This window comes from Dermochelys coriacea, chromosome 2 (assembly GCF_009764565.3).
Source record: "Dermochelys coriacea isolate rDerCor1 chromosome 2, rDerCor1.pri.v4, whole genome shotgun sequence".
NCBI classification, from domain to species: Eukaryota; Metazoa; Chordata; order Testudines; family Dermochelyidae; genus Dermochelys; species Dermochelys coriacea.
Window position 1 is genome coordinate 239370493 of NC_050069.1, and position 12172 is coordinate 239382664.

Genomic DNA, 12172 nt, shown 5'->3' on the forward strand with positions numbered 1-12172 from the left:
TAACGATCCCCCGTGATCGGCTCGGTACTCACGGCACATCCCCCCTCGGGCGAGGCAGGGCTGGGGTTGGGCAAGGGTCCCCCCGACAGTTTGGGTCTTACGCGTTGGCGGATCGGGGCCCTGAGCACCAAGGCGGGGCGGGCGGGGGTGACTTGGACGTGTTGGATTAGAAACCCGCGGGGGTGCGGGGGGGGGTGGAGAGCGCCCCAGGCTCGCCGCCCGGCGGCTGTGAACGCGGGCGAGGGGGGCGCGCTGCGTTCCGCGGAGGCGGGTCGGCCCCGCGGGGACACCCGGGCGCTCCGCCTCCGCCCCGCCCCTCGCTGCCCTGGGCAGGAGTCGCGGTTCCACCCCCGGGGGCCGTTCGCAAGCCGGCGGGGGGCGGGGCGCCCGCAGGCTGCCAGCCAGTCCCAGGCGCAGCCCGGCCCGGCTGCTGTGAGTGGCAGGGGAGCGGAGCCTACGAGAGCGGCGCTGGGGGCGGGGGTGGGAGGGGCGAGGGGCGGGGGGCGGGGCCGGCTGGGCCGGCGCCGCGCTATTTACAGCGCCGGAGGGGCTCGCTCGGCGCTTGCCTGGGTCGGAGCCGGAGCCAGAGCCGGAGCCAGCGCCAGCGAGCTCGGCCCGCGGCGCCGCGCGTGTCTCGCTCGCCGGCGGCGGGGGCGCCCTGGCCGGGCAGAGCTGCGGGCTCTCCCGGCTCCCACATGCGGCGGCAGCTGTGGCTGGAGAGCGGCGGCCGCGGCGTGTGATCGGCCGGGCGGCGCTGGCGGGGCGCGGGCAGCTGGAGTCCCTACGCTGGCCGCTCCGGGCACTCGAGGGCGGCGCTGCGAGCTTAAGCGAGCCCTGGAGGGCACCTGGAGCGGCCGGGCCGGGCCGGGCGGGGCGGGGCGGGTAAATGGATCGCCATTCCAGCCACGGCTTCATCTGGCTGCAACTGGAGCTGTGCGCCATGGCCATCCTGCTGACCAGAGGTGAGGGCGCCGGGGTTAGCCGGGGGGGGGCGAGCGACTGGGGGACAGGGGGTGCGGGGAGTCGTTGGAGCTGTGCGCGGCGTCACGGGGGTGGCTAGTGGGGTGGCAATAGCCCCGGGCTGCAGGGAGGAGTGAGACTAGAAGGGGCTGGTTGAGTTGCGGGGGGGGGGCAGCGTGTGGTGCTGCGGGGGTAGCTCTGACCCCCCCCCCAGTGCTAGGGGGCGCAGCCTCCCCCAGCCCCGCACTCCCTCCTTGGCGGCTCCCTTGAACGTGAGTTTTCCTCTCCCAGGCTGCGCTGGCAGCTCCGTGCAGAGGGCTCCGAGCTGGCTTTGAAGCCCATCGCCAAGCCTTTGTTGGCGTGTGATATTCCTCCCCTGCCGAGCCTCGCAGGCTGGGACAAGCTCGCCTCTTGGGCCGGCCCGTCCGGCCCCCCCCCGCCCGCTGCTAGAGGCTTTCCCCCGTTCATTGATGTAAGTCGGACCTTAAGGGCAAGCGGTTGTCAAAATGTTTTTGTTAGTCTGCCTTCAATGAACTTCTGAACGCTTCCAGCCGTGGAGCCGGGCCGTCTTAGAGAGACACGGCCCCTTTGGGAGCCCTGGCGTGGCTTTACTGGAGGGCGGCTAGTCTCGCCTCCCGCAAGTGTTTGTTTAAAAAAAAAAAACACCCCAGGGAAAGTACATCAGAGGGAATTGATTCCGGCCCTCCACCCTCCTTTTTTTTTTAAATCGTTTTAAAACGAGTAGTGGATTAGAGATGTTTAACTTCTTGTTGCAAATGCTACATTCCTGTAAATAGGTATGAAGTTTAAACACCCTTGCATTAAATTAACACTGTCTCCATAGAGTTCAGTGACTGCTTAGTTGGCCCCCTTTTTTTTTAAGGGGGAAAGGTCACCTTTTTGGCTCCCTATAATTGCCAAGTTTCACAGAGGAGGTGAAAGGATAAACTAGCACAGTGATGATGTGCTACCATATTTATTTATTTTGGAAGTGAAGGTGTAATTAACGCTAAATAACAGCCCTTGCAGCATGCAGAGGGAAGCTGCCTGGCCCCATCAAAGGCAGGCAGAACAGGGAGGGAGTGAGTGATGTGAAGTCACAGATACTGAAACTATGTGCCTGATAATGATATAATTAGGGGATCATAGACTTCTGGCTGCTGCTGACTTCAAAAGCTTTAAGAGAAGCCTGCAGTCTCTCCTGTAGCCATCTTGACTAAAAGCAGACATTTTTCTTTAATAGCTATATACAGTAACAAGAAAGAGGAGAGAACAGAAAGGCATTGTTCTGTTTCAAAATACCAAATACCCTTTCTGGCCTTTTTGCATAGCACAGGAAGAAACTTTATGAATTGACAGAAATACAGTTTTAATACAGTAATACAAAGTCCATTCTGTTCTACCAAAAATGTGGCTTTAATTAAAATGGAGTTGTAATAACTTGATGACTAGCTTGTCAGATTTTTGTTTATAAGACTGTCTTGGGTCAGTAAAACATAAAATTTTAAACAGGGTCATATAAACAGTTAAAATAGAAGTATGCTTATTGTTTCATTTTCCTCCCCATGCTGAGCTTAGAGCAGTGAAAGGACAGTCAACTTTGTTCTTTCTGTTTGCATTTTTTATTGTGCTCCTAACTGAATAGTAGCTGTCATAGACACTTTTTGCAGGGGAAAAAAGTAGAAAGCTCAGTGATTGTAAATAAGAAAGCAGAGAAGCTGTTCACCAATTTATTGGAAGGGTGACTTTTATGAAACTAAGGAAAGTTGGGTTCCTTCGCCTGAAGGCCCAAGGGAGCTAATGCAGACTGGGGAGAGAGGCGCTCTGTCATTTGGCTTCTATTAAGCAGAGTTATTAAAGGGCAGCAGGGACTTCAGGGCCCAGAGCTTCTGCAGCAGCATTACCAGGAGAGCTGAACCTAGATGGGCTGAATGAAGCCTGGAAGTTAATTTGACTGAGTCCTCTCCTGGCCATAAGAAGTGGGGAGGAGATATTTAAAAGGCAGCTCTGCAACGGGTTTATTTTCAGAGTATGTTTCTAATGCAAGAAGTCTGATAATTCAACTGACTTTTAAAGGCTCACTCACTGCCTCTGTGGTAGGAAGTACTCCAACTAACAGAATTGAAAGTCTAAGTAAATCCCCACTTGTAATGATGGCTCCAGAGTCTGCTGTTCTCCAATTCTCTGAACTGATGGCATATTGCAATAGGTTGAGTTATGACTTGCCTAGAAAGAATACATTTTCCTGACAGTACAAGATGTATATAATCATGACCGTGGTTTGGAGAGCACAAAATGAAGCATTTCATTAAGAACTTTTATCGCTTCCCTTCAGAAATTTTTGAGGTTTCCTGAGAGATTGTTTTTATACAACCGGTAGAAGATTTTCAGTCTAAATGTTTCCCCTTTTTTGACCACATGTTGGATTGCCTGCAAAAACTAGGTTTTGGGGGAGGAGACTTCAGCTTTGCAGAAGTGCACCCCTTCTTATGATTTTCCATTTGGGGTTGAAAAATTGACTTTGGCAAACAAACCACTAATTGTAAACTGCACAGTTCCTGTTTTATAAAACTGACTTTAAAAAGCCCTGTTGCATGAAAAGCTCTTTTCAGAATAGATGCCCAATTTCATATAGTAAAAATCTTCCTGACTTGCAATTTCTAGATTCTAATGGTTCTAAGCTGATAGCTTTATAAGGTGTTAACTAAAGCTCTTAAACCTTGGCATAGCCCTGAGAGATAGCAAACAGTTCTGCAGTTCCAATTAAATGTGACAAAATCAAAAACCCTTAGAATGATCAACCATCAACAGTAATGATTTAAATTCTAAAACACTGTAGCAATGCTATTTCAAACTAGCTTGGGGGTGGGGGGGGGGGAAGAGAACATTGTGCCTCTTAAATAAGGATGGATTTGATCACATGTAGAATGCTTGTGTTTAGTAAGTAGTAAAAATACCTAGCTATTATGCAGCTGTGTCTATGTATGTCTTATCTAGCAGTATGACCCAAAAAACCCTAGTCTTAATGAGAAGTTTGAAGTGTGACATTTCAGTTGTTCCTGCTTTAATTAAGTATATTGTAGTAAATATTGGTATTGTGCTAGTGCCCAAAGGCACCCATTGGGATTAGGGTCCCAGGGTGGTAGGAACCATACAAAAAACAAAAACAGACAAGCCCTGCTCTGAAGGGTTTACAATCTACAGTGACCAAAAGTTTGTACCCTTGAGTTCATTTTGTAATCGCCCACTGTTAATTTGTGAGGTAGCAAGCGAGTTTCTGTACTAAGAATAAAATACTTGACTTTTTTTTTAGGTGAAATTAGATGCTACTGTGATGCTGCGCACTGTGTTGCAACTGGCTATATGTGTAAATCTGAGCTTAATGCCTGCTTCTCCAGACTGCTTGACCCTCAGAACATGAATTCCCCACTTACTCATGGCTGCTTGGACTCTATTGCAAACACAGCTGACATCTGCCAAGCTAAACAGGCACAAAACCACTCTGGCACCACCATGCCCACATTGGAATGCTGTCATGAAGATATGTGCAATTATAGAGGACTGCATGATGTTCTCTCTCCTCCCAAGGGTGAGACCTCAGGTAGAGAGAGCAGTTTCAACTAAATGTCTTCTCTGATCTATAGTCTTGTGACAGCCAAGACCTTGTATGTCTGCTATTGATTTTGTTGTTAATGTAATTAGAGATACCAGAGGGAGAAGCATGTGGCGGGGTGCAGAGATGTCTCTAAAAGCTGAGTAGCTTTTATGTCTGCATTAGCATTAGATGTCTGCCTGTCATGCCTGCTTCTCAACATTTCTAAGAGGCAATTGTACAGTGGTACTCATTCATATTAGATCAACTGCCAATGTAATAAAAATATATTATCTTAACTTGTTTTAGAAATGGTTCAGATCAATTTGTAGAGGTACTGTTTGTAGATGCTTTCCAGTGTGATGTTAAATGATTACCAGTAGCAGCTTTTAATGTGTGGCTTAAGGAATTGTTAAATTTGAAACTATTTAGCTGAGATTGAAATAAACTTGACATCTTTGTTTCCCTTTTTGCAGGACAGGGGAGCAGATATCAGCATGACAACAGCAGAAATCTCATCACTAAGGTTCAGGAGCTGACCTCTTCAAAAGAATTGTGGTTCAGAGCAGCTGTAATTGCTGTCCCCATAGCTGGTGGGCTGATCTTAGTGCTGCTTATCATGCTAGCTTTGCGGATGCTCAGGAGTGAAAACAAAAGACTGCAAGATCAACGACAGCAAATGCTCTCCCGTTTGCACTACAGTTTTCATGGACATCATGCGAAGAAAGGACAGGTGGCAAAGTTAGACTTGGAATGCATGGTGCCAGTAACTGGTCATGAGAACTGCTGCATGAGCTGTGATAAAATGAGACAGACAGACCTCAGCAATGATAAAATTCTTTCATTAGTCCACTGGGGAATGTACAGCGGGCATGGAAAGCTGGAATTTGTATGACCAATTTTTTTTAAAATCTGAGCTAAACTTACTAGGAAAACTCTCAAAGGCCTTTGGGTTCTGCTGGACAGGAGCACTTTATCTTAAGCAAACTTTCATTAATCATCTTTTGAGACACAAAGGATCTCTGCAAACAATCTTGGATATTTCCTCTGAAGGATTCCAAAAGTGGTCTTATTTGCACAGAGTAAAATACACTCAATGTATTGTTTGCTTTAAAGTTATGAAAGCAAAAATTAGAAGTTGTACACACTGTCACCAGGGATATCTGAGCTGTAGGGAGCTGAGAATTGAGCTAAATAATAAACTGTATAAAAGCTCCTATGTTTCCTGACTTATTGTAAAGAATCTTTAAATATATATATATTTTGTCTGAAACTTTCTTGTGACTTTTTTGTAGAAGACAATTTTTTTAAAAAGCTATTATGAGATGACATTAGCATTTAGAATAGAATTGCAGGAAGTCTTGAAATGTGTTCTCCTGTAAAGTCCATCCTCCTGCAGAGTGACAGAAGTGACTGTTAGTGCTGACATCCTCTTTCAGGAACATCTCTGTCAAATAGTGGTGAGTCCATTTTCCCTTGTCAGGTTATTCCATTGCCTAACTGTTTGAAAAATTTTTTTCTTTGGGGGATTTTCCCCCTCAACCTTAATTTTCCCTGTTGCAGCTAAGGCTGATTACTCTGTTCTGTTCTTGACTCACTGTCCCTCTTCTTTATTTGTCTTTAATTTACATAAATATATTCATCTAACTACACAGGGGGCAAGTAAATGTTTTGAGACTTGGCTCAGTATGGCCAGTCCTCAAACTTTCCTTACAGTTCTTAACTTTCATAAAATCACTTAAAAAACAAACACTTTCTCCTCACAACTTGCTCCATTTAATTAATTTAGTGTTACCCTATATCATACAGGACTTCAGTTCATTGGCAAGAAGAGTGGAGTAGAAAAGCTACATTAATCTTTTTAAATGTGATGCTCCTATTAAAACATCCTGAATACAACATCTGCCTCATCTTGTGTGTTGAACACATTTTTTTCATTCTCCAGTTTATAAGCCCCAGCTCCTTCTGTGGCATTTCTGCCTAGACTGCTTTCTTCCCATTCTATATTTGTGCACTAGGTTATCGTTCCTCCTTCAAAAACATTAGTTGGCCTTATTTAATAGATTCAGGGTTAGAGACCCTGGAGCAATTGAGAGGTTGTATTTATTGTTCCGTTTGCTGTAATTAAAGTGGACTTTTTGGAAAAGCAGGTACCATGATCTTGGGGGGAAAACAAAACCCAGCGTAGTGTTCTCATAAACAGGATCTCTGAGTAATGAGCACTATGAACTGAACTACCTGAAAAAGCTGGCTACGGTGTACTGCTTACCTAGTACTTTACGTGATCAAATCACTATTAAAGATTGACTAATCCTTATAACCCCCTTTGAAGTAGGTAAGTATTATCCCCTTTGTACAGATTAGGAAACTGAAGTAGACATGAAATGACTTGCCCAAGGTCAAAACAGTGAGTCGGTGGCATAGCTGAATGTAGAATCAGAACACCCAGAGTTCTTACCTGTGTGTAGTCCTCCAGCCTATGCTAACTTTACAGCAGAGTCCTTAAGAGATCTCTTTAATGGCAGTACAGCAGGCCATTTAATGGCAGGCAAGCTGGGCCCCTCTCACCTGGTACAGTTCTAGAGCCCCACCTCTAGAAGTCTGCTCACATGGGCCAGCCATGGGTTTTTAACTGTAGTGTAGTCATACCCAGCCTGTGTCTTGCCCTTTGGACTCCAGTGGCAAAAATGGTGTAACTATAGACTGTATAGGTGTAGCTGAGGTAAGGATCTGACTGTCTTCCCTTCCAGCTGACTCACTTTAAAAAAAAAAAAAAAAAAAAAAAAAATCTTGGATCTCCTATTGCTTGCACCTCTGTTCTGTGCTTTAATTAAATTTGTATTAAATGCTTGTTGTCTAGGGTTGGTCACTGTTCAAGCAAATACACCAGTCATTCCCAGCAATAGTATATTTTTATGTATAGGGGAACCACTATTGAATTGAAATAAGGCATGGAAGTGGTGCCTGTTCAGACTTGGCATAAATCTAATCACAGTGACAGATGTGGGATTAAATCAGGTTCAGGGACTCAGCGTAGCAGCCGTGTTAGTCTGTATTTGCAAAAAGAAAAGTACTTGTGGCATCTTGGAGACTAACAAATTTAGCTTTCATGAGCTACAGATCACTTCATCGGATGCATTCAGGGACTGGTATTTAAACCTTGCTGGGGTTTCCTCCCAACCCCCTTCTTCTCTGCAAGTTTCATAGTCATTTTAAGCATCTTGTGATCTGAATCATTGGGTGCTGCTTTGAATACCTAAGGACCAGCTTATACCTGCCATCTGTAGGCAAATGAGGCTGGGATGCTCTACTGTTCCCCCTTGCAGTGGAGATGCTGCTTTTTGAAGCTGAGAGGGAACAGGAGTGCTTACTTTGCCCTGCAGTCACTTGGAGCAGTTTGCAACCGCAGGCTCACTGTGGGTAGGTCTACAAGCTAGGAGCATGCTTCCTGGCTCAGGCAGACAGACACAGGCTAGCTCTGATTGCACTGAAAATAGCAGCGCAGGAGGGTGTAGCACACGTGGGAGCTTAGACTAGTGGACCAAGTACGTAGTTAGCTTGGACTTCACGCCTAAGTAGAGCAGCTACACTGCTTTCTGAACTCGTGCTTGTCTGTCTAGCCCAGTTGGGAAGCATGCTCCTAGCTGCATTGTAGATCTATCTTCTGACTTCTGCCCACTACAGTGTGCAAGCAGTTCTCTGGTTGGTTAGCAGCTGAGACAGCGCACTGCTCCTGCATTCCCAAGCTGTTCTAAGATGCTGTCCTGTTCATGTAATTGAACTTGGGTTTGGTCACTCACAGTTCACAAGTGTCAAGGCTACACCATACACCCACCCCTCTCCCTCACCTCCAAATCCATTCACAGTGAAACACAGGCCTCTTTACTCTTTCCTTTGTTTTTCTGCTACATACCTTAGCTCTGGTTAGACAAACCCATACTGTGAAGTCAAATTAGCTCTGCTTTCTTATGCAAATTAGCAGTGCTACACTAGGGACGGGCCTGGTCTGATATTTTCACAAGGTGTTTTCACTGAAAACTTTGCAGTCAAAGATCTGAAGAAAACAGGAACAAGCAGTGCCTATCTTCATGTGTTGGATGATATATAGGACTTGATTCCTTCTTTTTCCTTGTCTCCTGTACTCCATGTGTGTAAACTGCTTGGGATAAACAGGTGCAAGGCTGCCAACATGTGAGATCTGGAATAACAGATTTCAGAACATTGAGTGAGATTTTTTTTTAAGTGTCACAAGTGAAACATGCAGCAAAATCATAAAGCCACCTCTCTCAGGCAGGGGAAGCTGCACCAGGGATAATAATGATAGGCCTCCTAGGACAGAGGGCTTCCAGAATTGTGCCCACATCATGCTTCCAATTCTGGGTGGCTTAGTTCAGGGGTTCTCAACCAGGGGCATATGTACCCCTGGGGGATACTTAGAGGTCTTCCAGGGGCTACATCAACTCATCTAGATATTTGCCTACTTTTACAACAGGCCACATAAAAAGCAGTAGCAAGGTCAGTACAGATTAAAATTTCATATAGACAATGACTTTTATACTGCTCTATCTACTATACATTGAAACGTAAGTACAATATTTATATTCCAATTGCTTTGTAATGATATGGTGGTAATGAGAAAGTCAGCAATTGTTCAGTAAGTGTGCTCTCACACTTGGATTTTTATGCCTGATTTTGTAAGTTTTTAAGTGAGGGGAAACTTAGGGGTTCACAAGGCAAATCAGACTTTTGAAAGGGATACAGTAGTCTGGAAAGGTTGAGAGCCGCTGGGCTAGTCCATGCTAGTGCTCCCACCTTTGCTACCCTGCTGGACCTGTGCTGGTGGTTGAGAGAGTCTGAGACTTAAAATGGGGTGAAGAGAATTGAGCCTTCCATCATCATCACCTGACAACACGATAGGCCTGTATTAAGTGTTTGCTAACTGAGGCAGGTGTTGTTTATAACTAATAGGCATTTCTGCTGTGCTTCTTATTGAGGTACCTGCACACCTCCAAAATATGAATGAAATAAGTTTTCCAACAGCCTTATTTGTATTACCAAAACACCTAGGAGTCCAGTCATGCTAGGTCCTATGCAAACACAGAACAAGAGTCCGCAAAGGGTTTATCATCTAAGCAGGTAGGGAAAAGTTTCCGGGCCAAAAAATGGAGCCCTCTGACTTAGGATGGTTGCTGATAAGGAGATATTTTTAAGCAGCTTGGGCTTTTAACATTTTGCTACGAAGGTTAAATTTTCATTGCAGTGCAGTGATAAACCCCACCTTTTTCTCTGAGACCACTTTAAGCTCTGGAGCGTATTAACTGCATCCCCCCCTTTATTCTAACTGCAACGTCCCTCAAAGTGGAATAAATGAAATCAAATGTCCGAGATGTAAATGAGCTTCTCCTGTACTTCCTTCTCTCCCTGATTTGTTCCTCAAAAGAATAATGGTTGTAGTTTTTCACACGCCTCTGCCAGTCTCAGCCTCCAGAGCAGTAGGGTTTGTATGTCTCTTCTTTGCTCCTGCTGAACTGATTCTATTAAAAACCCTTCACTCCAGAGGGGGTTTGACCTTTTTCAGAAATACCAAATGTGTCTGGTTTGGAAATCACAGACCTCTCTTCTAAAGAGCCTGTAAATCTGGTTTCAATATTGGGTGATTACAGGCTGAGCAGAGAGCTTGAAAGGAACCAGCCACTTCTAGTAGCAAAGTGCTGAGGCTGGGCAGCCAGCTCTGGGTGTGTCTCTTGGGTCTGATTCTGCTCCTACTTACTCCAGTGTGCCGTTGGAGTAAAGCCATCAAAGTCAATAGATTTACCCCAGATTAATGCTAGTGTAACTGAGGTCAGACTCTGGGCCCCGGTGCCATTCCAGGAGGGCCTCTCTTTCTTTGTCATGACCCAGGTCTTTGGAAATCAAGTTTTTATTATTGCATGATATGCTCCTGTACAAATCCAGAGAAATTTTTCAGAAATAGATGGTGTCCCATACTGCATGTGCACAAACACAGGCAAGGGGAAGGCGCATGCAGTACTTCGATTACTTGGTAACAGATGCATCTTCATCGTCCTTTGAAATTGCTGTAGCTGTTAAGATAATAGGGAACATGTAAGTTAAATGTATTGCCAAGTTGTATGTGTAAGATTGGAAGATCAAAGTCCGATTCAGAGTGTTCCACAACATTTAAATAAAGGCAAAATTTGACCCTCTAGCCTAAGGAAGGAAAAAAAGATAATCTCCTGAGTAACAAAGATCTGTTGTTAAAAAACAATCAAAAACCCAACAACAAAACCTTAGTAATAAAGGACTGGGAAAGAGAAGCACAAAATGTGTCTAAGTAAGCAGGCCTATCATTATTACATTTTTAAAGATGATTTCCCAATTCCCATGTGTGTGGTTTTTGTTCGTGTCTGCTCCCAGTGTAGAAGTGATGCTATTCTCACCTTGGGTTTAGGATTTAGCTAGTGAACTGGTATTTTGGACCAATTGCTTTATTATATTTCCATAAAAAAACAAAGTTGACAAAATGGGGGACCATAGTAAGGTTATCTTTCTGGGCAGTCTGATGACTCCAGTAATATGAATTCAGGCTCTCTCAAAATAAACAAACATTGTACTTTTCTTTGTTTCACCTCTGACCTTTGTCTGCAGCCTTTATAATCTCTGTGGGCAAATCCTAAAGTAAAACAAACCTCAAGTAAAGGAAGCAAGGGTGGGAGCCACACTGCCTACAAATTAATGAAGCATTGCAATGGTTGCATTGTCCAGCCAACCTTGAGAAGATGATTTGTTCTTCAACTACACTTTGGCTGAATTTTCAAAAGCTATTATTTTTGGTGACCAATTTGTGATTCATAAAGGGGCATGATTTTCAGAAAATGCTGAACGCCCATCCTCAAAGATCTACACCTCTTAATGGCATTTCAGATTGGGCACTCAAAATCACTAGTTGCTTTTGCAAATTTAGGCCCTTATCAACACTGGTTCCAAATTGCCATCTAAAAAACAAAACAAAAAACCCCTTCACCCCTTTTTCCTGTATGATTCTTACACCATAGTTTACAATGTCCAACTCAGATTACACTGGGTCATATCATGCCATCAATTTTTAGGCAGCCCTCTCCACTAAGTTCAAAGGGAAAGAGAAACAATTAATAGTTTATAGCTCACTCTTTCCTGCCTACAGGTAAGAAAGGAGTAAACAATCTTGATAGTGCCTTTTATTTGAATAAAATCAGGTATGAATTTAAGGTTGGGATTTATAAAACCACAAAACCCAGCAAAGTTAAAATAATTTTGTCTTTCATTGGGTTACTATTTTCTGCTGTAAAGACAACAGGAGTCCATGGAATCTGATATAAGGTAGTGAGATTGAATAATTTTTTCCACTTGTCCGTCAATTACATTTCAAAAATAATGACTCCAAACAGTATTTTAAATGATATGGTCTTTAATAATAGCCTGAATCACACATATTAGATCAAACAGTTTTCTGTTATGGTTTTCAAATGAACAGAATGGGGAATGGATGCCTGTCTTTTTCAAAACTACGCTTCCATGTTTAAAACTAAAGCAATCAAAGAATTTTAAAAGCTGCTTCATTAAGGCACATCCAGCTTGTAT

The 12172-nt window shown here is 44.5% G+C and overlaps 1 protein-coding gene across 2 annotated transcripts; it reads left to right on the forward strand.

The window, feature by feature from the left end:
* Positions 1 to 549: 549 nt before the first annotated feature.
* On the forward strand, positions 550 to 5825 carry BAMBI (BMP and activin membrane bound inhibitor). Of its 2 annotated transcripts, none has more exons than XM_038393324.2 (3): positions 550 to 962; positions 4274 to 4549; positions 5029 to 5825. In XM_038393324.2, exons 1-3 carry the CDS (start codon positions 887 to 889, stop codon positions 5445 to 5447), a joined length of 771 nt encoding a protein of 256 aa, XP_038249252.1. In that variant the 5' UTR covers positions 550 to 886; the 3' UTR covers positions 5448 to 5825. The 2 variants fall into 2 exon arrangements, with proteins under 2 accessions (XP_038249252.1, XP_038249251.1); XM_038393323.2 differs by having other exon boundaries at positions 553 to 962; positions 4274 to 4561.
* The last annotated feature ends 6347 nt before the right edge of the window (positions 5826 to 12172 follow it).

Bases quoted from the DNA above. Each gene is read 5' to 3' on its own strand.
- BAMBI (XM_038393323.2), top strand. From the start codon at position 887: ATGGATCGCCATTCCAGCCACGGCTTCATCTGGCTGCAACTGGAGCTG. The intron at 963-4,273 runs GTGAGGGCGCCG...CTTTTTTTTTAG, and splicing joins GGCCATCCTGCTGACCAGAG to GTGAAATTAGATGCTACTGT. The intron at 4,562-5,028 runs GTAGAGAGAGCA...CCCTTTTTGCAG, and splicing joins TCCCAAGGGTGAGACCTCAG to GACAGGGGAGCAGATATCAG.